Raw genomic sequence first — 27,832 nt, 5'->3', positions numbered from 1 at the left:
AAGATGGTTGGATGGCATCATGGACTCAATGGACATAAGTTTGAGCAAGCTCTGGGAGTTGGTGAAGGACAGGGAAGCCCGGCATGGTGCAGTCCATGGGGTTGCAAAGATTCAGACACAACTGAGTGACTGGACAACAACAGCAAGTAGAAAATGATAATAATAGTGGTAGTAATAGTAATAATAATAAATTTTAAGAAGTTCAGCAAAAGAAAAATGTGGGGTATCTGGAAAGTATTTAATTGCTATATCTGATCTCCAGGAAGGGTTCAGTAAGGAAGAGACTATTGTACTTAGCTTGAGGGATGTATAGTACCTAGTCAGGTGACAGGGTCAAGGAAGAAGACTTCATCCAGAGAGAACAGCTTGGGTCAAGGCCTTAGAGTAGGGAAGAAGTGAAGTAAGTTCAAAGGTTGCAATGTAATGGTGTGGCTGAGTACAGAGGAAAAAAGGGACAGAATATATAAGATGATGCCGAGAGGTAGGTGGCTTGGGACTGCCTCTTTCTAAGCATTTTAAAGGATTTTGGTTTTATCCTAGAATAGCAGGAAATTGTACCAAGAATTTATACAGAATTTGGTTTGGTTTTTCTTTGCTCACACCTTTGTTTCTTTGGGGTTAATACCTAGATTGCAAGGTACATCGAAATATATTCACGTTTCAAAATTTGGAGTATATACGGCCAAGTTACCCTCAAGAAAACTTGTAAAATTTACTATTCCTCCTGCAATGTGTGATGTAGCTTAATTATACAAACTCCAGTGTTGGGCAGTAAACATTTAAAATATTTCCAATATAGATGGATAGTGACATGATTGCTGCTTTGTGTCTATTTTATTGTGAATATTGAAGTTTACACATGTATATATGCAGTTTTTCAGATTGTGTTTCAAAATATTAAAAATATTTTTATCAGTATTAAAATTTTTTTTATCCTAATACATTTTCTGTTATTTCCAAAGAGGATTATAGCATTTTAGTCAAATGATTAAGCTAAACAGGTTGTTCAACTTAGAGAAAATGTGAGTCATTACCAAGTAAAATCTCAAGAAGTTTGAAATAATTGAGCTGGTAGCTTACTTTTTTCAGAGTCTATAAAAAATTAAATTTTCCAAAAATTTTCTCAGTTTGTTGTTTCTTGCATCCTACTCCTTCTCTCTGGGTGTTCTTTTCTTCTTACTGAATTCATTATTTAATGACTTTTTCAATATGAGTGTGTGGGCGATGCATTTCTTAATCTTTGTATGTCTGAAACGTCTTTATTTTGCACTTATTCTTGTATGATGGATTTGTTCCCCTCAATCCTTAGACGCTGTTTCTCCAATATCTTCTGATATTTATTGTCTTCTGGTGTCTGTTGTGTGCTATCAATCCTATAGTCAGCCAAAAAATCATTTTGTCCTTGGTATTTGGTAGCTTTTAAGATTTTATCTTTATCTTGGGTTATATGAATTTCACCGTAGTCTGTTTAGTTTTACTTATGCCACTTGGCATTCATTGACTCAGAGAAGGCAATGGCAACCCACTCCAGTACCCTTGCCTGGAAAATCCCATGGACAAATACTTTAAAACTCATGTCTTTCTTCAGTCTTAGCAAATCTACAGCCCCTGAAATATTGCTTCTTTGCCATTCTCTCCATTTTTCTTTTTAAAATTCTTCAACCTCCCTTTGACTTATGTTAGCATCCCTTTATTTGTCCTCTATCTTTCTTCACTCTTTTTTCATGTTTTGCGTCTCTGTCTGGCTTTGGTGCATTCTGAGCAGGCTCCTTGCTACTTTCTTATAATTCACTGATTTTATCTTCAATCATGTTTAGAGTTTGTCAGGTCTACTAAGAGAATTGTAGCTTATTTTTAGGATTTCTAATTTTTTTCTCTTAACCGCTTATTCTTTATTTTAACCTCTACTTAAAAAAAAATAGAGTTCTCGTGATGGATGTTAATCTATCTTTCATTTTTGAGTACCTAATACGTATGTATTTTAAGCTCAATTGATCTGAGGCCATACATGTGAGTTGAAGGAAAGCTGGCAGTAGTAAGAATAGAAGCCACAGGAGTCCAGGCTCATGTAATTTACTTCTGACTTTAGGACCATTAGGCTTGATGTCTACATATTCCTCCCCCTCCAAGATAGCGTCCTGCCTGTGTGCCCACGTCTGGGGCTTGGTGTTCGTAATGGGCTGCCCAGATTGCCTGGTCCCCCAGTGGCCCCTGCTTAGGCATGTCGTGTCTACTGGAGCCCAGTAGCAAGCTGGCAGGTCCTTCTTAAAGCAGGAATGATTGTGTTGGAACAGGACATGACTTTGCTCTCGATTCCTAGGAGGTCATTCTGTGACTCCCCTATTAGGGTTTGACAGAGGCTTCATGGCCCAGATTATCTATCACAGATACTTTGCATACCTTTAGAACTGCCAAGTCATAAGGCTCAAGGGCAGAGTACCTGGGACCAGCTGCAGAACTTTCCCGTGCTCTGGAGCACACTCAAAGCACATAGCCTTACCGGTGGTTTCGTAAAATGGGAATAGTACTTTCAGATGTGGTAGAAGTTGCCTCCAAAATCCAGAGGCCCCGAACTTGAGAGGTAGAGGTGGCACTGTAGAGTGACGGACCACATCTGGCTCACTCTGTAAGCTTTTTGCTACTGGGCTCTCACTGCATATTCAGTTTTGTACTGATGAGCATTGTAAAGCCTTGTTGTGTTGTTACATCTCTAGTCTTATTGAGCAACATCCCTGTGGTTTAACTTAAAAACCATAATGTGAGCAGCTCTCTGAATTCATCCAAATCTCTGTTAAAAGGGATGATTCATAGTGTAGTTTCTCGAAGTGGGATCATGCACCTTGTAGTATGCAAGGAAGCTTCAGCACATGTTTTAAAATTTTGATAAGAATTTCCTTTGTTGTTTATCTGGATAGATGTGACGCCAGCATAGCCAGACTCTCTGCCGAGCACAAAACAACCTATGAGGGCCTCCAGCACTTGAACAAAGAACAGCAAGCTGCCAAACTTATCTTGGAAACAAAAATCAAAGACGCAGAGGGACAGGTATGACCTGTTTCAGGTAGCTTTTTTTTTAGGTAGCTTTTTGAAAGTGGGTATTTGTTCTTATCTAAGAATAACATGGGTTTAATTATTTCCTGCAGGAGAAACTAGTCAGGGCACTCAGCATAAGCATCCCTCTTCTTCCTCCTCCTTCTATTTCACTGGAGTGGCCCTTTGTAAGAATGCAACCAAAATGCCAAGATTGTCAGTACACTCCTAATTTTAAGTATTCTTTTCCCTCATTCTTCAAACAATATGTTCCAGAAATTCTAACTTATATTTCCAAAACCATGTCTTAGACAGGTAAGTGATAAAAGTGTTGTTTTACAGGCTTTTACAGGCCACTAATCCCAATTTTGGATTCAGGAGATAGTTTATTCATAGGATTTATGGGCTGCCTCATCACATAGTTTGTATATGGGAAAAGATTAGAACAAAGCTAGAGGGTTGCTAGCTTATAAATTTCAGAGTATTCTACCTTGCAATTCACAGGTTAATTTCTTAAAGCAGAATTCTTGGCATTTCACAGTTTGTTTTTTGGCTACTTAGAAGTTTTCCTTTGCCGTAATGGGGCCTGTCTTCTAGGACTTTCTCTACAATGTCTGTTTTACTTGCTGTTCTGCATTTGAAGAGAGACCACTCCAGTATTCTTGCCTGGAGAATTGCACTTCATGGTTTTATAGTAATTAATTTTTTTACAGAAACAGCTTTGGATCCTTATTGGAGGCAGCTGGGACACAAATATGTCTAATCCAATAAATTGACTAGGTACCCCCTTTTATTAGAATGAAAAAAAAAAAGTGTTAGTCTCTCAATCATGTCTGACTTTTTGCGACCCCATGGACTGTAGCCCACCAGGCTTCTCTGTCCATGGGGATGCTGCAGGCAAGAATGTTGGAGTGGTTTGCTATACCCGCTCCAGGGGATCTTTCTAACTCAGGGATTGAACCTGCATCTCTTACATGCCAATGCCAACAACATTGGCAGGTGGGTTCTTTACCACTAGCCCCACCTGGGAAGCCGAAAAATTATGTTTCCTGATAACTTAACCTGCATCTGGAGGTAAATCTGAGACCTAATAGGTTTTGTAAGTGATAAGAATTCCATCCTTTATGACTAGTAGCCACACTAACGGTAGAAATTCCAAGGTAAAAATGACTTCTATTTTATGCCAGCAGGTGGAAGTCTTGGTCCTGGGCAGGAGCTGGGCTTGCTCAACACAGACCTGTAGTTGAGTGCTCACTACATGATGAATATTTTGGCAGTGCTGCTGGTCTTGATATTTTTTTTGGCTATGTCCTGCAGCTTGTTGGGATCTCAGTTCCCTGACCAAAGATTGAACCTGGACCACAGCAGTGAAAGCCCAGAATCTTAACCACTAGGCCACCAGGAAACGCCCCTGGTCTTGACTTTTGATGGGTGTGTGTAAAAGAAATGGAAGTAGAGAGATTAGGTGGACTCCTAAATGAATTTATTACATTAGATTGAATTTAATGCCATGGACGAGAATACATGTCACTAATGTTTTTTGAAATTAGCTCTGAAAAGGTTTGATATGGTATTTACAAGCGAAGTTTCTTTTCCAGATCTCTCAGCTTTTAAACAGAGTGGACTTGTCAATATCAGAACAAAGCACCAAACTGAAGATGTCCCACAGAGATAGTAACCACCAGCTTCAGCTTTTGGATACTAAGTGAGTAATCAACTTAGAAAAATCTGTTATGGTTGATGTTCTTTATACTACAGTTTTTTCCCTTTTGATTTTTATTTATTGTACAAAGTGAAAACCATAATGGAAGTTCACAGGGAAAGTTTCCTTGTAGCCTGTTACCACTTTACCTTGCTAATTATTGTTTTTAGTGACTGGATAATAATCCATCTATTCATCCAATAAATATTTCTGGGCCTAGATGAACATGGCCTGGGTGCTGAGAATCTGAAGAAGAACAGGCTTTGTTTTTATCCCTGGGGAGCTGATAGTCTAGGGAGTTGATGAATGTTAATGGAATAATCACTTAAATGAGTGCATGCTGTGTTATTACTAAATGGTGATACATGTTTTGAAGGAAAGATACATGGTTGCGGCAGGCTGATTAATGGTTCCTGCAAATATCACCATGTTCTAATTCCCGTGAATATGTTATGGCATTGTTGTTGTTCCATCACTCAATCATTCCAACTCTTTGTGACCCCATGGACTGCAGCATGCCAGGCTTCCCTGTTCTTCACCGTCTCCCAGAGCTTGCTCAAACTCATGTCCATTGAGTCGGTGTTGTCATTCAACCATCTCATCCTCTGTCGTCCCCTTCTCCTGCCTTCAATCTTTCCCAGCATCAGGGTCTTTTCCAGTGAGTCAGTTCTTCACATCAGGTGGCCAAAGAAACTTCAGTTTTAGCATCAGTCCTTCCAGTGACTATTTAGGATTGATTTCCTTTAGAATCGACTGGTTTGATCTCCTTGCAGTTGTAGGGACTCTCAAGAGTCTTCTCCAACACCACAGTTTGAAAGCATCAATTCTTTGCAGTCAGCTTCTTTATGGTCCAACTCTCACATCGATACATGACTACTGGAAAAATCATAGCTTTGTCTATACAGACCTTTGTCAGCAAAGTAATGTCTCTGCTTTTTAATATGCTGTCTAGTTTTGTCATAGCTTTTCTTCCAAGGAGCAAGCGTCTTTTAATTTCATGGCTGCAGTCACCATCTGCAGTGATTTTGGAGCCCAAGAAAATCAAGTCTGTCACTGTTTCCTTTGTTTCCCCATCTATTTGCCATGAAGTGGTGGATCAGATGCCGTGATCTTTGTTTTTTAAATGTTGAGTTTTAAGCCAGCTTTTTCACTCTCCTCTTTCACTTTCATCAAGAGGCTCTTTAGTTCTTCTTTACTTTCTGCCATAAGTGTGGTGTCATCTGCCTATCTGAGGTTATTGATATTTCTCCCAGCAATCTTGATTCCAGCTTGTGCTTCCTCCAGCCCAGCATTTCACATGATGTACTCTGCATATAAGTTAAATAAGCAGGGTGACAATATACAGCCTTGACATACTCCTTTTCCTATTTGGAACCAGTCTGTTGTTCCATGTCCAGTTCTAACTGTTGCTTCCTGACCTGCATACAGATTTCTCAAGAGGCAGGTCAAGTGGTCTGATATTTCCATCTCTTTAAAAATTTTCCACAGTTTGTTGTGAATCACACAGTCAAAGGCTTTAGCATTACCAATGAAGCAGAAGTAGATTTTTTTCTGGAATTCTCTTGCTTTTTCTATGATCCAGCAGATGTTGGCAATTTGATCTCTGGTTCCTTTGCCTTTCCTAAATCCAGCTTGATCACCTGGAAATTCTCAGTTCACGTACTGATGAAGCCTAGCTTGGAGAATTTTGAGCATTATTTTGCTAGTATGTGAAATGAGTGCGATTGTGTAGTAGTTTGTACGTTCTTTGCCATTGCCCTTCTTTGGGATTGAAATGAAAACTGACCTTTTCCAGTCCTGTGGCCGCTGCTGAGTTATGGCACATTAAATGGCAAATAGGAACTTTGCAAATGTGATTAAATTAAGGGTCTTAAGATGAGTAATGTCATCTGTATCATCATTATTGATGTAATCTTTGGAGTCCCTGTAAAACGGAGGCAGGAGGGTCAGAATCAGGAGAGAAGGCTATGTGACAATGAAAGCGGAGATTGTAGTGTGATGTGCTTTGAAGGTGGGGAAGGGGGCCACAAGCCATGGAAGACAGGCAGTCACTAGAAGCTGAAAAAAGCAAGGGAATGATTCTCCCCTCAGAGCCTTCAGAAGGGACTGCCTCCGCTCACGCCCCAACTTTAGTCCAGTGAGACTGAATTTAGACTTCTGGCCTTCAGAACCAAAAGGGAATAAATGTGTTGTTTTAAGCCACCAAGTGTATGGTGATTTGTCACAACAGCTGGGGGAAACGAATACAGTAATGCTGCTGGGGTGAGTGACAGAGGCCTGGTTGTAGGGCCTTCCTGAGCAGGTGGTGTTCTGAGTGAGAGCTGAAGAATGAATGGCATTCACTAGCCCTTGGACTACAAGGAGATCAAACCCATCAGTCCTAAAGGAAATCAGTCCTGAATATTCATTGTAAGGACTGATGCTGAAGCTGAAGCTCCAGTACTTTGGCCATCTGAAGTGAAGAGCCAGCTCATTGGAAAAGACCCTGATGCTGGGAAGGATTGAAGGCAAAAGGAGAAGGGGGGGCGGCAGAGGAGGACATGGTTAGACAGCATCATCAATCCAATGGACGGAGTTTAAGCAAACTCCAGGAAACAGTGGAGGACATAGGAGCCTGGCATGCTTCAGTCCATAGGGTCGCAAAGAGTTGGGTTTGGCTTAGCGGCTGAACAACAAAGTAAACAGTGCGGTGAGGACCCAGGAGATGGAAGAGCCTGTCGTGCGAGAAGTGTGACTTGAGGGATAGGCACAGTGCACAAGGGGCTGGGACAGAGCCTGAGGGTGGGAGTGAGGCTAGAGGGGAGGCAGGCCAGCGCACAGGACTTCACACAGTCAGGACTTGCTGTTTCTTTCCCTAGAGCAATAAGAAGCCACCAAAGGATTTTAAGCAGGTAGGGTGATATAGTCAATTTATGTTATTTTTTTAAATGGTCTTGATTGCAGCTGGAAGATGGATCACAGGCGCTGAAGCCGAGTTGTGGATTGGGGGCACTGTAGGCATTTAGATGAGAGAGGTCTGTGCAGGGGGGAAGCTGAGCTGTCTCGTTAGGACACTGTTTGGTGTTACACTTTGCATTGTGTTTCAGTGACACTTTAAACTGGATTTGCCCCCAACGAAACTCATCTGCTGCTCTTCTGCTCAATCATAGAACCATATACTTTTCCCTGTCGTGAATCTTCATAAGCTTGGCAAATTTCCTGCCAAAGCAGAGCCCATAGTGACCATATATGTTTATTTATGTATGTTTGTATTTGACTATTACATTTGTTAGAAGCTGACTTTGTTAGAGATTTGTGACAATTTTTTATTATCATTATTATTTTTGTGGCCACACCATGAGGCATATGGTACCTTAGTTCCCTGACCAGGGGTCAGACCCCTTACCCCTGCAGTGGAAGCACAGAGTCTTAACCACTGCACTGCCAGGGGAAGTCTCTGGAAATTTTAAATTAATCATTCTTCTGGTTCTTCTATCTCACTATCTCCATGCTTAATACCATTTCAAGGTCATTGATGATTTAACAGGAATTCCCTTACAGAAACCATGTTTCCTTTCCTCTAATTATCTGTACTTATATCATTCCTGAGTTATGTTACTCTTTCTCATAGATCCTACAAGCTTGCCAAGTGCAGAAAGATCTCCTGTCCCCTTCCTTCCATCATACAGGAAGAAAATAAACATATTAGTTTTTTTTTTTTTCTGTGAATTTTCTCCCTAGCAGATATTACTAGTCAGCAGACATGAACATCTTTATTTTTCTTCCTACAATTTAAAGTCCAGAAGTCTAGACACAAAGGCTGTTCACAGAGGAAAGGGTACTAAGCCTGGGGCCTGTGTGGGGGAGAAAGACAGATTAGAGACCCAAAGGTAGAACCCTGGTTGAATGAACTAGGGAAAACATAAACAAAAACATTCTGCAGAGAATTCATAAAGAAACTTACCTGTCTTAGTCTTGATTCTGAGTAGAAGTGTAAAAGATATTCCTAAAAAATTCTAAACCACAGTACAACCTTTATGTGGATTTAGACTTAGAGTTCACATTACCCAACCAATTTGAAGAAACCAGAATAGATATTTTATCTTAGAATGATCTCTGGTAGTGGCCTAAGATGCTTGGCAGAAGCAAATACAAATATGCAGTCTTCAAGGCTCCCCGCAGGCAAATTAAGTTCTAAGGAACATAAATGAAAATCAGAAATTATAGACCAACACAAGGAAAAAAAGTCACATAAATAATAAAGTGAGAAGAAACAACAATAAGCAGAATCAGACTCCTAAGTACTGCATATATAGGAATTATCGGATAAAGTGGTTGTGTGTGTATATATGTATGTATGTGAATGTGTGAGTATTCACACACACACTTTTTGAAAATATGACAAAGGAATAAGAGTTTACCAAAAATGAACAGTCAGGGGGATTTCCTGGTAGTCCAGTGTTTAGGGCCCTGTGCTCTTGTTGCTGAGGGCCTGGGTTCAATCCCTAGTTGGGGAACTAAAATCCCACAGGCCACATGGTGTGGCCAAAAAATAAAAAGTCAAAATTGACAACCAACCAAATTGGGCTTCTAGAAAATATAGTCACTGAAAGTAAAATGTAAAATCTTCCCTGACCAAGGAGACCAACAGTGACCCAGGTGCCTTGGAGTCCAGCCTGTAACTCTACCTAGAAGTGGAACCTAGCCTATTACCCCACTTTATTGCTTAGCAGAGCCTTTGGCCTTGCCCTAGCAAGGAACCCAACAAACAACACTTCCTAAAAGCAGAACATGCCCTGTGACCCTACCTGACTAGGGAGCCCCGATAGCAATCCCACTCAACCACAAGCACAGCCTCCGGATTCACTTGACTTCACAGTACAGCTGGTGGCCCTGCCTGACCAGGGATTCTGGCCAGTGACCTTCCTTACCAGTGGTGCACAGCTAGCACCCTACCCAACTGTGGAGCCTAAGCCCTATCATGGGGGTCCAACCACCCTACCAGGGAACACAGTGACCCCACCTGACCAGAGGGAATGGCAGAGTTCAGTTAGTGGCTCCATTTGACTGTGCAGCCCAGCCAGCAGCCCTGCCTATGCTGAAAGTCCAGCCAGTAGAATCACATGACCATTGAGCCCAGTCAACAGTCTCCCTCCACCTGTACTTCAGAGCATGGGCAATAGCCCTCCCCAACCAGAGACCTAACCAACAGATATAGAACATCTCATCCAACAGCAGCAGAATACATATTCTTCTGAAGTACACACAGAACATTCCCAGGATAGATCATATATTAGGCAACAAAATAAGTCCTAAGAAATTAGATCGAATCATGTCAAGTAGCTTTTCAAACCAAAGTGGTATGAAACTAAAAATTAATGACAGGAGTAAATTTGAAAAACTCACAAATATGTGGAATTAAACAACACATTCCTGAACAACCAGTGGGTCAAAGAAGATCAAAAGGAAGATTTTTTAAAATCTTGAAACAAATGAAAATGGAAACACAGCATATATAGACTGTAGCCCCCCAGGCTTCTCTGTCTGTGGAATTCTCCAGGCAAGAATACTGGAGTGGGTTACCATTCCCTCCTCCAGGAGATTTTCCCAACCCCAGGATTGAATCCAGGTCTCCTGCATTGCAGGCATCTGAGCCAGCAGGGAAGTCCACCAAAACTTATGGGATGCCACAGAGGCAGTTCTGTGAGGAAATCTGCAGTGTTAAATCCTTACATTAAGAAAAAAGAAAGACCTTGAATAAACAACCTGACTTTATACCTCAAGGAATTTTAGAAAAAGAAGAACAAATTAAGCCCAAGATAGCAGGAAGAAGGAAATGATTAAGATAGGCCAGAAATAAATGAGAGAATAGTAAACAACAGAAAAAAAATGGGGGAAAATAAAAAAAGTAATTGTCAAGCCAAAGAGACAAAACTTTCTCTAGACTAAGCAAAACAAAAAGAGGGTTCAAATAAATAAAATTATTAATGAAAGAGGAACTACTACAACAGACAACACGGAAATACAGAGGATCATAAGAGACGGCTACGAACAATTGTATGTCAACAAATTGGATAACTTAGAAGAAATGAATAAACTCCGGAAACAAGCTACTAAGACTGAATCATGAAGAAATAGAAAATTGAACAGACCAATGATGAGTAAGGAGATTAAATCAATAATCTAGAATCTCTCAACAAAGAAAAAGTCTGGGACCAGATAGCTTCATGAGTGAATTCTATCAAACATTTAAAGAAGAATTAATGCCAGTCATTCTCAAACTCTTCCAAAAAGTTGAAGAAAACACTTCCAAACTCATTTTACGAGGAGCATTATTCTGATAACAAAACCAGATAGACACTACAAGAAAAGAAAATTATTGACCAATTATCTCCGATGAACATACTTGCAAATGCTAACAAACCAATTCAACAGCATTTTAAAAGAATCATGCACCATGGTCAAGTGGAATTTATCCCTGAGATGCAAGGATGTTTCAATATATACAAGTCAATCAGTGTGATACATCACATTAACAGAATGAAGGATAAAAACGATATCATCTCAGATGCAGAAAAAGCATTTGACAAAATTCAACATCATACTAAAGACTCCCAACAATTTGAGTATATTAATAGAATGTATCTCAACATAATAAAGGCACATATGACAAGCCCACAACTAACATAATACTCAGTGATGAAATTCTGAAAGCTTTTCCTCTAATATCAGAAGTAAGACAAGGATACCCATTCTCAGCACTTCTATTCAATATAGTGCTGAAAGTCCTGGCTAGAGCAGCTAAACAAGAAAAAGAAATGAAAGACATTCAGAACAAAAAAAGAAGCAAAGTTATCCCTGCTTGCAGATATTATCTTATAGAGAAAACTCTAAAGACTCCCTCAAAGAACTGTTAGAATAAATGAATTCATAAAAGCTGCTGTGCTCTGTGGTCAGGCCCCCAGGTCAGGTGGGTCTCCACAGTTGGGCAGGGCTGCTGGCTTGACTTCCTGCCCATGTAAGACTGAGAAGCTTTGTTTTTGATGATATGACCAGGAAGTGTACTTATCACTTCAGTGCATGTTCCATTGCCTGACTTAGTCATATGGCCACACATAGCTGCCAGGAGGGCTGATAAGTGTGGTCTTAACTAGGTAGTTGCACACTCAGGTCACACTTGAGGATTTCTTAATAGGGAAGAAGAGGAGAACAGATATTGCAGAGAATTGGGGACTTATACCACAGGGGGGTATACATTTTATTATTTTTATTGTTAAGTCACATATATTCTTGTGTACTTTTATTGTTTTCATAATAAAAATAATTCAAATGGGGAGGCAGTGGGATGTTATTTTAAGGTATTTGGAAAGGGAGAGGACTATAGGAATGGAAATTTGAGTTTTTAAAAAATTCTCTCTTTGATTTAAACTAAGAAATATCTTTATGGGACAAGAGCAATTTGCAGAACATAAGAGAGAAAGGGATCCAGGCTCCAGTCCTGGGAGAAAAGTTGGAGAAGGAGAAAGAGTCCTGGGCAAGGAGGAGCCTAGAAGAGAGCCAGGCTACTGTGTCCTTTGAGCCAGGAGTGGCCTGGGCCTTTTAAGCTGCAGAGGTAGGTGCTTGGAGCGGCTCTGCATGTGACGCCTTGGTACGCACACTGCCGGGCCTGCACGGGTGGGAGTGCTATCAGGCGCTTTTCTGTTATATCCTCCTCTTCTCCTTCCTTCTCAATTTAGTGCCAAGTGCAATTCTATGAAAAAGGTAAACGTGTAATTCTCAGTGAACTGAATTTAATGCTTACATATTTCCAAGAGATTTGATAGAGACGGAGGTTGTTTGATGTCATTTTAAAGTTGTTTTATGTATAACAGCTAATTTTTCTTGTTTTAGATTTAAAGGTACAATCGAGGAACTCAGTAACCAGATTTTATCTGCGCGGAATTGGTTGCAACAGGAACAAGAACGGATAGAAAAAGAACTTTTGCAGAAAATCGATCAGCTCTCCTTGGTTGTTAAGGAAAACAGTGTAGGTATTGATGTTCAACCATAACATAGTTAAGTTATTCGGTGAGACCTGCAATGTTTGAATAATACCTTGTAACGTATGTTTGATTTATTTAGCATTACATTAAGCTGTTAATGGTTGTTTCTTGCCTTATAATCTCTTTCCATGGTTCATACTGATTCTTTGTTATAAAGAGACAGAGCACTTTGACTTGTTTTGATTAACAAAGAAAAATAATAGAAAATTTCAGTACTTTTAACTAAGACAAATCCAAATCAAGACCTTAAAGAACCAAGTTGTCCAGCTGCATTTCCAAATAAAAATAGCAATTACATATTTCATCTTAGTTTTAGTTTCATGGTCTGGTCAAAGCCGCCTTGACTAGATTTCTCCCCCCAGGCCCCTCCATCACATTATAAACCCAGCATGAGGGGTCACAGGGCAACATCTAAACAGAATCCAGTTTTCTTCCTTCTCATTTCACCCCACTCTCCTGTAGGCCTAAGGTTTGCAGAAGTGCTCAAAAACCATACCCAGAAAGCCTTGCATGTATAGTATTCAGTATCAGGACTTGGAAAGCAAATGCTTTTTGATTTGGTTATCTAGCCTGACCTCCCTCTCCCTTCTCTTTTCTTGCACTGCTTCCTCTCCCTTGGACTTTGATGGAGCATAAGTGACTGGTGTAGATTGTATCTCTGGCTCTGCTCTCTCTTGATGCCGAGCTGTTGAATTGCAGACTGTGCACTGGGCACATCACGAGAGTTTTGTTATGCTTTAGCCCACTTACAGCTTGGTATCTGTAGTCCTGGCCTCTAAAGCTTGCCCACAGACCCAGATTCTCATAAGAACCAAGCGTGATGGAGAGAAAAGGAAAGAAAATGTTCTGTTTGAACTGTTTCTTTACATGTCTCCATATTTTTATCAGATCTGCTGATTGATTTGTAGTCATCTGTGTCTTTGGATCACTATTTTTACATCTGAGGTGCCTTAATAACTAACAAACTCCAGGATAATGGTGACTTTAATATGATAGAAGCTTATTTATTTTTCACATAAGAGAAGTCTGGGTATAGGGATTGCAGGGCTGTTATGGTAGCTCATCAATCCTCAGTGACCCATGATCTTTCTGGCTTACCAGTCCTAGAGAGTGACCCTTGCATACATAGTTCAAGATGGCTGCTAGAGCTCCAGCTATTACATCTGAATTCCAGGAACAGAAGAAAGAAAGAAGAGGTTTTTTTTATTAATGTCTCAGCTATTTTTGTTTTTTTAAGTTTTCCTAGAAGTTGCCACGTATGTTTATACTTATGTCTCATTACCCAGAACTTAATCATATGGCTACACCAAACTCAAGAGACAATAGAAAAGGTAATCTTTATTCTGAGTGCCCTTATACCCAGCTGAAAACTGGAGATCTGTTATGGAAAAAGGGGAGAGTGGATATTGGGGTGAGCATCAAGCAACGTTTTTGATTCTGTTCTCTGCAGATTGTTCTTAAATGATGATATTATGACTGATGTGAATGCAATGCAGACTCTTTGGAGTAATCACGTGCCATTCTTATCATGGATCTCAGGGAGCCAGTGAAAGGGACATGGAGAAAAAGCTCAGCCAGATGTCAGCCAGACTGGACAAAATAGAAGAGAGTCAGAAGAAGAATATGGAGGTACAGAGGACAAAACAAGAGGAGGAGAAGGTGCATGGGCGGATCAGCAAGCTTGAGTTACAGATGACCGAAGACATGAAGGAAATGAAAGCCGAAGTTGATGCGGGTAGGTCAATAAGAAAACAATTCTTGTGCTTCATTTTCTGTATGATCTAAAAGTCAACTAATTAGTATTCCCCCACAACTACCTACAGACCTGGATAATGGAATGTCCTTAGGTAATTTTCCAAGTAGAACTAAAATATTGCTTCAACTTCAAGGACATGAAGACAGATAGACCTCGAGAGACAGGCGAACAAACCTAAAATTGCTTAGCTTGCATACATAGCTTCAGTGCCATCTGCAGATTCTTTTCTGATCATAGCCAAGGTCAGTATGCCTCAGAAATAAGCATATATCTTTGAGAGGCCTTTGAAGGCTTATGTTATACTGCTGGCAGTATCCCACCATGGCAGTGAATGGTATTCCTCTGCTCAGAAGCCCACAGGGCTCATTCTTCCACACTTGTTAGGAAGACAGTGTCAGAGCTGATTTCAAGTTTTAAAGTGCTGCCAGATAAAGGAGGTGTTAGATTTACATTTTAAATTTTTATGTATTTGGCCGCCCTAGCTCTTGGTGGCAGCTTGCAGTATCTTTTAGTTGTGGCATATGGTTCCCTGACAAGGAATTGAACCCAGGCCACCTGCATTGGGTGTTCGGAGTCTTAGCTACTGCACCATCAGGGAAGTCCCGAGAGGGATTAGATTTATACTCTGAACTCTAGAATACAGAACTGGGACCAATAATCAGAAGTTACCTGAATACATATTATAAAGCAGAAGTGTCTACAGTTAGAAGTCTTAGAAAGACACGGGTGCTTTGTGAGCCTGGGAGTTCTTTACTGAAAGTATTTACGTGAAGGTTGGTTGACCATGGTCAGGAAGGAGAAGACAGTCAGGTAGTATGGGAAGGGGAACTAAATTATCTCCTGATTCCTTCCTGTTCCTCTGGTTCTGTGAATTTTCTTCATGGAATTGTTCTATTTTGGCCACATGAGAAGAAAAGTAGCCCCATCCCAAGAATAATTTTGTTGTAACCACCATGGAGTCTCAAGAGTTGGGCACAACTAGACGGCTAACACTTACTTGCTTATTTAACTACCGCAAGTTAGTTTATTTTATTTAAAGAGACGCTGCCATTAAATTTATGACTTTTAGAACTTTGTGGAGATAAAAGTGAATTTTCTTTCTTGGTCTTTTGGGCTAGTAGAGTATGATATTTGACTATTTCATTGGTGGTTAATGAGATGGTGATAAGAAATGCATATGAGCCTTTAAAAAATTAAAAACATTTACTTTTTCTTGTTATGAAAACAGATTTCTTAGTGGAAAATCATAAAACACAAAATGTATTTTAAAAAACCCTTCTATTATCCAGAAGTCTTTTTTATGTATAGTATATTTCTATACATGTAGGATATATATATTATTTTGTGTGTGCCACATGACTTGGGGTACCTTAATTCTCTGACCAGGGATTAATCTGGGGCCCTCTGCAGTGAAAGTGTCCAGTCCTAACTACTGGTCTGCTAGGGAATATTTAATAAGTAATTTTTATACTTCTTTTTCTTGAATTGTTGCATAAAGAAAATTTTTTGAGAGAAAATTCTAAATTTGCTAAGGAAGGCAAGATAATTTTGACATTTATTTTAACACATTATCGACCAGGAGTTTTTTGTTGTGGCTGATGATTTGTTATGTAAGTGAATATTGAAATGTCTTCAGTCTGTAATATTTGGGTAACAAAAGATGTATTAATACCTCTCTGGTAAATAAGATATTAAAAACCAATAGAAATACAGAATAATATGAATTTTATTGGTTTTTTTTTTCTATTTTGCTTTTTATTTTGAAGTAATTTCAAATTTAGAAAAACCGTAAGACTAGTCCAAAAACTATACATCTTTGAATTAGATTCAGCAATTGTTAACATTTTGAAATTTGCTTAATGTATATGTATGTATGAATGTGGATGAATATAATTTTCCCTGAATCATTTGTGAGTAAGTTGCAGAAGCCAGAATACCTTTTTACCCCTTTGTTATTTCAAAGTATATACCCTCAGAACAAGCACATTCTCTTTTTTAAAAAATTATTTATTTATTTTAATTGGGGGATAATTACTTTACAATATTGTGGTAGTTTTTGCCATACATCGACATAAATCAGCCAAGGACATTCTCTTAAACAACTGTGTTGTTATTTAGTCACTAAGTTGTATCCGACTCTTTTCTGACCCCATGGACTGTAGCCTGCCCGTTTCCTCTGTCCATGGGATTTCCCAGGCAAGAATACGGGAGTGGGTTGCATTTCCTTCCTCAGTGGATCTTCACAAGCCTGGATGGAACTTTCCTCTCCTGCATTGCCAGGCGGATTCTTTACCACTGAGCCACTGGGGGAGCCCTAAACAAGTATCCTACTATGTACTATTGACATTTTTCAATATTCAGTTTTCAAATTTCACCATTGTTTCCTTTACGTAGCAAGCCATCCCTAGTCCAGGTTCTCATCCAGAATCACTTCATCATATTTAGTTACCACGTTGCTTATCTAGTCTCTCTTAATCTGCATCAATTTCACAGTAATGTTGTCATCATTAAAGAACACAGGCCAGTATTTTGTGAAATGTCCCACCGTTTCGGTCTTCTTGCTTCTTTTTAATTCGATTCAGGTTGTGTGTTTTGGACAGACATGCTGCAGAAGTGATGTGTCCTTCCCAGGGTTTTTTCTTTCAGTACCTTAATTATATCCTGCCATTCCCTTCTGGCCTGCCAGGTTTCTGCTGAAAGATCAGCTGTTAAATGCATAGAGTTTCCCTTGTATGTTACTTATTGCTTCTTCCTTGCTGCTTTTAATATTCTTTCTTTGTGTTTAACCTTTGTTAGTTTGATTAATATGTGTTTTGGTGTGTTTCTCCTTGGGTTTCTCTTGTATGAGACTCTTGCTTCTTGGACTTGATTGACTATTTCCTTTTCCATGTTGGGGAAATTTTCAACTATAATCTCTTCAAAATTTTCTCATACCATTTCTTATTCTCTTCTTCTTCTGGGACCCCTATAATTCAAATGTTGGTGCATTTAATATCTTACCAGAGGTCTCTGAGACTATCCTTAGCTCTTTTAATTCTTTTTACTTTATTCTGCTCTCCAGCAGTTATTTCCACAATTTTATCTTCCAGCTCACTAATCCATTCTTCTGCTTCAGATATTCTGCTAGTGATTCTTTCTAGAGTATTTTTAATTTCAGTAATTGTGTTGTTTATCTCTGTATGCTAATTCTTTAATTCTTCTAGGTCTTTGTTAATTGATTCTTACATTTTCTCCGTTCTATTTTCAAGGTTTTTGATCATCTTTACTATCATTATTCTGAATTCTTTTTCAGGTTGTTTGCTTATTTCCTCTTTATTTGGACTTCTGTGTTTAAGTTTGTTCCTTCAATTATGCATTATTTCTCTGCTTTTCATTTTTTTAAAAAACTTATTGTGTTTGAGGTCTCTTTTTCCTAGGTTTCAAGGTTGAATTCTTTCTTCCTTTTGGTTTCTCCCCTCCTAAGTTTGGTCCAGTTTTGTGTAAGCTACACATAGGGTGAGATTTGTGCTGAGTTTTTTTTTTTTTTTTTTTCCTCTGATGGGCAGGGCTGAGTGACGTGGTAATCTTGAATGCTGAGGATTGGGTTTGTATTTTTGTCTTGTCTGTTGTTTGGATGAGGCGTCCTGCACAGGGTGCTACTGGTGGTTGGGTGATGTCAGGTCTTGTGTTCAAGTGGTTTCCTTTGTGGGAGTTCTCACTATTTGATATTCCCTAAAAGGTTAGGAGTTCTCTGATAGTCTAGGGTCTTAGAGTCAGTGCTCCCACTCCAGAGGCTCAGGGCTTGATCTTTTAGCAGACTGAAACTGAAGGACTCTACTTCCAGTAATGATGTCATGAAGCAGTACTGAAATCCCTTCTCCAAAATCAATGTGAAGAAAGAAGACCATGAGCATCCTACTAAGGGAGACACAGAATTTAGCTTCTTGAGTCAGAGAGCACTTAGGTGCAGACAGCGCTGAGGTGGTCTATCTTAGCGTGCAGAGCCCAGGCTTCTTTCCAATTCCTCATCAGGGGTACGTAATGTTGGGTCCTCCCAGTGTTGGTGAAGATAGCTTTGACCCTTGGTTAAAGTGGTGTCTGTCATATTTCTCTATGGTAATATTTCATGTTTCCCTTGGTATCTGTAGGGAGACACTGTGAAACTATGTAACTATTCTGTTTCCCATTAAACTTTTATTCCAGTACTTTGAGAATCTATTGATAATTCTTGCCCAAATCAGGCAGTAGTATCTGCTGTAGGATTTGATACAGCATTGTTGTTGTTGTTTTTTAATATTAACTCTTGTGAAATTTACCCTTTCTTAAAGGGTTTACCGCCATCTATGAAAGCATAGGATCCCTCAGGCAAGTTCTCGAAGCCAAGATGAAGCTGGACAAGGACCAGCTACAGAAGCAAATCCAACAGATGCAGAAGCCAGAAGCTCCCATGTGAAGGGACTCGGGACATGGACCTCAAAGGTGGTTTTGCCAGTGGGGCCAGAAGCTGGATACCTCTGTAGCCAGGCTGTCACTACATTCAGGATTGTTCTATTCATGGTGTGCATGTGCCAAGAAATGTTTTCATGGGTCTAAATGTTTACCTTGAATCTTGAAAACACTCTTCTTTAAAAGGATTACATACAATTTTTACCACTTTATTCCACTTACCTAAATTCAAGTGATAATCCTTCCTTCCCTGGATTTTAAAAGGCTTTTATCCCTTTCATTTTATGAATGAAAAGACTTAGCAGTTTCCCTTTGATTCATGATGCTCTCTAGCCAAGACTTTACTCTTGAAAATGTCATGGTGATTTTTTTAAATTAAGAAACTAATGAATCATCTTGGGAATGTGTTGCTCCTCACTAAATTTAGAGAATGTTTTAATGGATTAGAATTCAACCTTTGAGTCCATATTTGGATTTTATTATTGTTGTCTGTGCATTTCTTATATTGGTTCTCTTCTTGTAAATCTTCTGTCTTTTGTAGGGGGAGGGGATTTAACATTTGGGAAAAGAATCTACCACTTATGCAGTGAAAATAGTTTAAAAATTGATAACTGCCATATAGATTACAAATTAAAATGGAAACTTAAGACAGTTACTAGATAATGCAAGGCACAATTATCTGTATCAGCCACCTAGTTATACCAGGTTTTAATACTGAAAGCTTTTTCAATTATCCACAGCCTATATAGTGATAGCCATATATTCAATAATGGAATGGTGGTAATAGTGTATTACATAATTGATTGTTCATTAATCATATGGGATGTGAAAAACTTTCAAGCTTTTTGATCTCCTCTCTAAATTTTTCCAAAATTGGCACAGAGTGCTAAAGGTTTATATACAATTATTGTAGCTGTATTCTTGTGCCTTGGTTTTATCACATCAGTGCACTGTACCCTATAGAAGTTTTGCAGACAAAATAGAAGGCACAACAGCACATCAGAATTATGATGTAAAAACGGGATCCTATGTATTTTTTAAATGTTTTAAAAATTTTATCACTGTTATGATGTTAATCATTCAGTATCATTAATGGAATAGAAATTCATACTTTTGTATGGTCAGAAAATCAAATTGATACTGCATTTATAACAATGTCAAGAAATGTTCATTTTGAGCAATTTCGTAGATGATGGGTGTTTTTTTTTCAATCGCCATATTTGATTAGTCGTTGGAAATTGGCACCAGTGGTATCTGTTCACCTGTATATGTAACAACTAACAGTGAGACACGTGCCATTCCGAACTGTGAGGGTACCCAAGAAAAAGCAAACAGGAATACTTTGAAAATTTTAAAAACTGTTTTTTTGTCTGCCAAGGACTCAGGAAAATTAAAGCATTTTCTATTTTAGAATAAATCGTGAATGAAATCTGTAACTGGCTATTACTGTTTACCCATATAAATTATGCTGCTGAAGTACATAATAGTTTACCCTCAATGGCTTGACAAAGTTTTTTCTTTTTAATTTGTACCTGAGAAGTCATACAAAGAATATGTCATCCAACATATATTTCCTTATTTTGTCACAGATCTTCCCATCTCTATTCAGGAAGACTGCTTCCACTTAACAATGAAAAAAAAAAAAAAAGTTAATGCTCTTTTGCAATTACAAAGTGAGTTTCTCTTTGTGATCAAGTAACCGTGTTTATACAGTTCTCCTGGTTTAAGCACAGACCAGCACAGACAGCCTCGGCTCCTCAAGCATCTTTCTCCTCTGGGGGCCCCGAGGAGGAGGAATCAGCACACGTCACACCTGGGAGAAGGGGAACTGGCGGGACCAAGGTCAAGGGGTGACCTGACCAGGTGATGCTTCTGTCCCCCTCTTGGGAGTTCGGCGGGGATTCTCCCCTCTGGCTGATTGAAATCACCTGGGCACTTCAAAAAGCTGTCAGTGCCTGGGCTGCTCCCCCAGACCAGCTAAGTCAGAAGCTCTGCAAGGGGATGCAGGCAGCCGCACGCGTCAGAGGCCCCCAGGTGACTCACGTGTTGTGAGTCCCTAAGCTCCACGTCCTCTTTTCACCAAAGTTTAAATGAGAATCAGCTTCCCTGTACTTTCCTTTACCAGAAATTTGCAATAAAAAGAATAAAACTTCCAAATCAATGTGGTGTATGATTCTTAAAAGCCTTTTCGTGGGCGGTAAATTAGGGTAAAATACGGTAGGAAATCTTGCTTCCTGGGGAAACATTTTGGTGGTTGCAGTAAAGTGCTCTGAGTCCTGGCAGAGCTGCTGGGACCTGGAAAGTCACAGGGAGCTGCTCCATCCTTGGGTCTCCGGAGCTCTGGGTGCCGTCTCGTCTTTGAACTAATGGCAGCGGGCAGTTCCCAGCATGTGTGGTATGCCCACGTTGCGACCTTGGTGGGTATTTGTTCATTTAATTATAACAATAGTGCATGGAGTTGAATACTGTTTGTTTCCACATTTTACAGATGAGAAAACTGAGTCACGTAAAGGCGAAGCAACCTCCCCCAAATCCTGCGGCTGGTAAGTGGGAGCCGTGATCCAAACCAGGCAGCTTACTTCCACAGTCTGGATGCCTAACCAGTGCACTCCCCTACCTCTAAAGATACAGCCTTGCTTCCCACATAACTTGGACTTGCCAGACCGCTGACTCCAACCCCATCTCTGTGTAACCTTACAGTTCTGCCGTCTGAGTCCTTTTGCATTTTAATGCTCCAATTCCAAGGGCTTCCCAGGTGGCGCAGTGATAAAGAATCCACCTGCCAATGCAGAAGATGGAAGAGAAACAGGTTTGATCCCTGGGTCGGGAAGATCCCATGAAGTAGGAAATGGCAACCTGTTCCAATATTCTTACCTGGAAAAATTCTATGGACAGAGTAGCCCCAGTCCATGGGGTCACAGATTCGGAGAGCACAGCCCATGGGAGAGGCAGTCTTACTACCTTTGCTTGGTCAGATGTCTTCCTCTGGTGGTTTCAGTGAAGGTGGGGTAGTTGACGCCACAGGACTATAGTATCACAGGCATTTCATCCCCTGTCTTTAGATGTCCAAGGTAGTGGCTCTGTGCATTTGGGGATGGGTTGTATTGGGTGAGTACAGAGCAGACAGAATAAGAAAGACAGACCCCTCTAAATTGTAGTCATCCCACTAGGCTTTCAGCCTGAAAAAAAAAAAAACAATCACATACCACTCAGGACATCCTGGGAGCTCAGTGGTAACTATGGGGAGTTTTTCTGTTACTGCTGTGTGACCTTGGGCAGTTCTCTTAACCTCACTGAGCCTCATTTTTCTTATCTGTAGAGTGGAGATTATAATAAAAGAAGGAGCTGGTTTATCACTTTCAAAATGCTGAAGTAATTTATGCAATATTGGGTATCAAGTGGTTTGTTGGGCCTGGGGGATTAATATTGGTGGTGAGACAGGAAATATATGGGGGTCCCTGTTTTGGTCCAAAGTGTCCCATTATCTGTGGGGACTGTATGGGCAGTGATTAATCTCTGAAGAAAGTGATATCCTAGCCTGAGACAGGAAAGAACAGTACAACCAGGGTGAAGCTGTTAAGATCAGCGTGGGGACAGTCCCTAAGTGTGGGGAAGGGCAGGGCAGATCCTTAAGTTGTTGGTCTTATCCATGGATCAGAGCTGGGAAAGACAGACTCCAGGTGAAGAAGGGTAAAGGTAGATAGGGAGGCTGAGGGTGCAGAGCCCAGAGTTCTAGTTGGGAATTGAAAAGCAGAACAGGCGGGGCTGTGCCCAAGTGGCTGGTTGGCATTTGAGACTTGTTTGTGTATAGATTGTATCAGCCCAAGTGTCCACTGACAGTTGAATGGAGAAGTAAAACCTGGTGTATGCATACAATGAAATACTCTTCAGCCATAAGAAGGGAGACAGTTCTGACACATGCTACCACAAGGACACTATGCTAAGCGCAATAAGCCAGTCACAAAAGGGCTAATATCCTATGACTCCACTTGCATGAGGCACCTGTGCACGTGCTCAGTCATGTCTGACTCTCTGTGACCCCATGGACTGTAGCCCACCAGGCTCCTTTGTCCATGGGGACTCTCCAGGCAAGAATACTGGAGTGGGTTGCCATTTCCTTCTCCAGAGGATCTTCCCGACCCAGAGATCGAACCTGTGTCTCCTGTATCTCTTGCGTTGGCAGGTGGATTCTTTACCACTGAGCCACCTAGAGAAGTCAAAGTCAAAGGGACAGAGAGTAGCATCATAGTTGCCAGGGGCTGAGGTGTGTGGTGGGGAAAACGGAGTTAATATCTAATCCATACAGAGTCTCAGGTGGGGAAGATGAAAAAGTTCTGGAGTTGGATGGTGGTGATGGTTACACAACAGTGAATGTATTTAATGACACAGAACTGTACCCTTAAAGCTGATTAGAATAGTAAATTTTATGTATAGTTACCACAAGAATATTTTTTTTAAAAAATGGATTCCTCAACCACTGAATAAAGACTTCAGGTAAGAGTGCAACCCTAGCAGTTTTATTACAGTCTCAAAGGAAACAGTGAGTCAGAAATACCCAGCTAAACCACATCTGAGTTTTTGACCCACAGAAACTGCCAGGTAATAAATATGTGCTTTTTGAAGTCACTGCATTTTAGGGTAATTTGTTTTACACAATAATTAACACAACAACACTCAGAAATCTTGACAGAATTATTTTGTGGAAATGTCACAAATTATGTTACAAATTGCATTGTCCACATATATAGTCTCGTTAGTACACTTTCAGAGCCGGGAATGACCTTGAAAACATCAAATGACATATATACCTTATCATGTTTAATCTTTGTAATTACCCTATAAGGTGTGTACTATTATTTCCATTTGTGATGGAGTGATTATGGAAGGTCATACAGCTAATTAGAGCAGGAGCAGGGATTTGAGTCTTATCTTTCTCCAAAGCCCAGGCTGCCATTTTGCTCCAAGGCTTCCAAGGTGGCCCTAGTGGTAAATAACCCGCTTGCCAGTGCAGGAGACATAAGAGACACAGGTTTGATTCCTGGATCAGGAAGATCCCCTGGAGGAGGAAATGGCAATCCACTCTAGTATTCTTGCCTGGAGAATTCCATGGACAGAGGAGCCTGGCGGGCTATAGTCCATAGGGTTGAAAAGAGTTGGACATGACTGAAGCGACTCTTGAGAGACCCTTGGACTGCAAAGAGATCCAACCAGTCCATCCTAAAGAAAATCAGTCCTGAATATTCATTGTAAGGACTGATGCTGAAGCTGAAATTCCAATACTTTGGCCACCTGATGTGAAGAACTGATTCATTGGAAAAGACCCTGATGCTGGGAAAGATTGAAGGCAGGAGGAGAAGGGGACGACAGGGGATGAGATGGTTGGATGGCATCACCGACTTATTGGACATGCTGCTGCTGCTGCTGCTAAGTCACTTCAGTCGTGTCTGACTCTGTGTGACCCCATAGATGGCAGCCCACCAGGCTCTCCCATCCCTGGGATTCTCCAGGCAAGAACATTTCCTTCTCCATTTCCTTCTCCAATGCATGAAAGTGGAAAGTGAAAGTGAAGTTGCTCAGTCGTGTCCCTTAGCGACCCCGTGGACTGCAGCCTACCAGGCTCCTCCATCCATGGGATTTTCCAGGCAAGAGTACTGGAGTGGGTTGCCATTGCCTTCTCCATTATTGGACATGAGTTTGGGTAAACTCTGGAAATTGGTGATGGACAGGGAGGCCAGGCATGCTGTAGTCCATGGGGTCGTGAACAGTTGATCACGACAGCGATTGAACTGAAGCAAGTTAGCATGCACATGTGCTAGCCGACACCCACAACATAATGTGATTGGTTTAATAATCCCATAGCTTATTGGAATCATAATCCTTTCTGCATCTGTGGTCTCAATGTGTCTCTAGACTAACAGCATCGGCATCACCTGGGAAGTTGTTAGAAATGTAACCTCTGGCGCCCAACCCTAGACCTCCTACTGCGTCAGAAATTCTGAGATGGACTCAGCAGTCTACTTTAACTAAAGTCCTGCAGAAGATTCCAATGCAAGTGAAGTTTGAGGATCGCTGCTCTAGAACTGCACTGTAATACAATAGCCATTAGTCACGTCAACCATTTAAATTTAATATGTTGTTATTTAGTTGCTAAGTTGTGTGCAACTCTTTTGTGACCCCATGGACTGTAGCCCACCAGGCTCCTCTGTCCATGGGATTTCCCTGGCAAGAATACCAGAGTGAGTTGTCATTTTCTTCTCCAGGGGACCTTCTTGACTCGAACTGAACCTAAGTTCAGTTCCTGCATTGGCAGGCAGATTGTTTACTGCTGAGCCACCAGGGAAGCCCAAATTTAAATACAAATTAGTCCAAATTAAATAAATTTAAAAACTCAGTTGTTCAATTGCACTTGCCCTATTTTACATGCTCAGTAACCACCTGTGGTTAGTGGCTACAGTATTGTCCTGTGCAGATATAGAATATTTACATTGTCACAGAAAGTTTTATCAGATAGCCCTCATCTACAGCAATAATTTCCTCATCTTTTCAACTGACATCTCTGTCCACAACGCTGTACCTTCATTGGTCAGCCTGAAATGAGCTTTGGATCTGGAATTTTCCTCCAGCCTCATCTTTACAACGTTATATCAGTTGTCCCTGATAGAGATGATTTCCCAGGTCCTTATATGGTTTTGTCTCGTCTAGCAGTTCTGATCAGTAGATACTGCTGCCTGGACTGAGGCAAGAAGGATCCAGAGGCTGGTGCTGGACTCTGGGGGAAAAGCCAAGGCATGTGAGCCAAGGGGCAGGGCTGCCACCTGGGTGCTGCGCCTCTGACAGGTTCTCACAAGACATCCCAGGCATGGAGGATGCCCTACAAGAGTTTGTCAGCCAGGGGACTTGAGTGACTCTGATGCCCCCTAGGGAGACAGACCTGGCAGGCCTGGGTTGCCTGCATGCATGCTAAGTTGCTTCAGTTGTTTCCAACTCTTTGTGACCCCTCGGCTCCTCTGTCCATGAGATTTCTCAGGCAAGAATACTGGAATGGCTTGCCATTTCCTTCTCCAGGGGATCTTCCTGACCCAGGGATGGAACCTGCGTCTCTTTACATCTCCTGCATCGCAGGCTAGTTCTTACCACTAGCACTCCCTGGGAAGCCCCTGGCAGGCCAGGAATTAGGGTGAGCCAAAATGGAAAATATGAAGGGACACCAAAATCTCTGTAATTAAGATAAATAGTATGTTAATGCAATGTTTTTTAAAAATCAAAAATAATGCCAAAAATTGCACAATGAACAAAATATGTTCAAACCATGCTGTATGAAGCTATTTTCGATCTGAGGCAGAAATAAAATTATGTGCCCCATATACATGTTTTATGTAATTTTATTAAATATTTTACTTTTGTGCATCATAGTGTTTGTTGTTTTTTGGTTAATTTTTATTTTTAGAAATATTGCACAAAAGTACTATTATCTTTGGGCTGCTCTTCTCCTTACACTTGGTGAATGAGATGAGGGCTCACTCACCTCATCCTAAGCCCGGCCCTGCCCAGATGTCTAGAAATTTGTGGCTAAATTCACTTCTCAATGATTGTTATTAGCTTATCTCAGGGACGTCTGATTGCTTTAGAGGGCTTCTGGTCTGTTTTTATCCCTAACTGTCATGCCTGGTCTAATTTTCAAACTTGTGACCCAGTTTCCTTGGTGATAGGATGGGGACGCAAAGAAAGCTAAGCTCTGACTCCTTTCTGAGACTCTGGAGGCCATAGTGGAGCAGCATGGAAGGAGGTGAAAATGTTTGCTCCGTCTCATCACTTGCTGGCATCCTAGAGAAAGCTCGCCACCTGGCCAGCCCTTCACTGTCCTTTGCTGCCTCCATGTGGAGGGAATAGAAACTTCTTTTTGTTGATGAGTTGATAAACTGTGTCTGACTCTGCCACCTTGTGGACTACAACATGCCAGGCTCCTCCATCCTCCACTGTCTCCTGGAGTTTGCCCAAACTCATGCCCATTGAGTCAGTAATGCTATCCAACCATCTCATCCTCAGCTGCCTTCTCCTTTTGCCTTCAGTCTTTCCTAGCATCATAGTCTTTTCTAATAGAATAACTTTTGGAAAACCTTGTTTTTAAATTGCAGTATATGGCAATCCACTCCAGTACTCTTGCCTGGAAAATCCCATGGACGGAGGGGCCTGGTAGGCTGCAGTCCATGGGGTCACTAGGAGTCGGACACGACTGAGCAACTTCACTTTCACTATAGTTTATTTACAATATTAGTTTCAGGTGTACACATAGTGTTTCAAAATGGTTCAAGATTATATTCCATTTATGTTTATTATAAAACATTGGCTGTATTCCCTTGCCGTCCAATATATCCCTGTAGCAGCAGTTTGTACCTCTTAATTCCCTACCCCTATCTTACCCCTCCCCTTTCCCCACTGAAAATGAAAGTGGAAGTTGCTCAGTCGTGGCCAACTCTTTGCAACCCCATGGACTATACAGTCCATGGAATTCTCCAGGCCAGAATACTGGAGTGGGCAGCCTTTCCCTTCTCCAGGGAATCTTCCCAAGCCAGGCATCGAACCCAGGTCTTCTACATTGCAGGCGGATTCTTTACCAGCTGAGCCACAAGGGAAGCCCAAGAACACTGGAGTGGGTAGCCCATCTCTTCTCCAGCAGACCTTCCCAACCCAGGAATTGAAACAGAGTCTCCTGCATTATAGGTGGATTCTTTACCAACTGAGCTATCAGGGAAGCCCATCTTAATTTCTTGACCAGGGATTGAACCTGGGCCTTCAGCAGTGAAAGCATGGAGCCATAACCGCTGGACCACCAGGGTTCCCTGGTCTCTCTCACCACTGGTAACTGCTTAGTTTGTTCTTTATATCTGTAAGTCTGTT

At 40.9% G+C, this 27,832-nt stretch overlaps 1 protein-coding gene across 2 annotated transcripts in view; it reads left to right on the top strand.

Moving 5' to 3' along the window:
- Nucleotides 1-21,095, top strand: part of FAM81A (family with sequence similarity 81 member A) — an 85,754-nt gene extending 64,659 nt beyond the window's left edge. For both annotated transcript variants that reach the window (XM_070797487.1, XM_070797488.1), the window contains exons 5-9: nucleotides 2,916-3,045; nucleotides 4,629-4,735; nucleotides 12,602-12,737; nucleotides 14,293-14,488; nucleotides 18,817-21,095. In XM_070797487.1, coding sequence (XP_070653588.1) covers nucleotides 2,916-3,045; nucleotides 4,629-4,735; nucleotides 12,602-12,737; nucleotides 14,293-14,488; nucleotides 18,817-18,941 — 694 coding nt within the window. In that variant the 3' untranslated portion in view covers nucleotides 18,942-21,095. The remainder of the gene's footprint in view (nucleotides 1-2,915; nucleotides 3,046-4,628; nucleotides 4,736-12,601; nucleotides 12,738-14,292; nucleotides 14,489-18,816) is intronic.
- Nucleotides 21,096-27,832: the final 6,737 nt, after the last annotated feature.

This window comes from Bos indicus, chromosome 10 (assembly GCF_029378745.1).
Source record: "Bos indicus isolate NIAB-ARS_2022 breed Sahiwal x Tharparkar chromosome 10, NIAB-ARS_B.indTharparkar_mat_pri_1.0, whole genome shotgun sequence".
Classification (NCBI taxonomy): Eukaryota; Metazoa; Chordata; class Mammalia; order Artiodactyla; family Bovidae; genus Bos; species Bos indicus.
The sequence above is the reverse complement of the archived record's forward strand: the minus strand, read 5'-3'. Positions and strand labels throughout refer to the sequence as shown.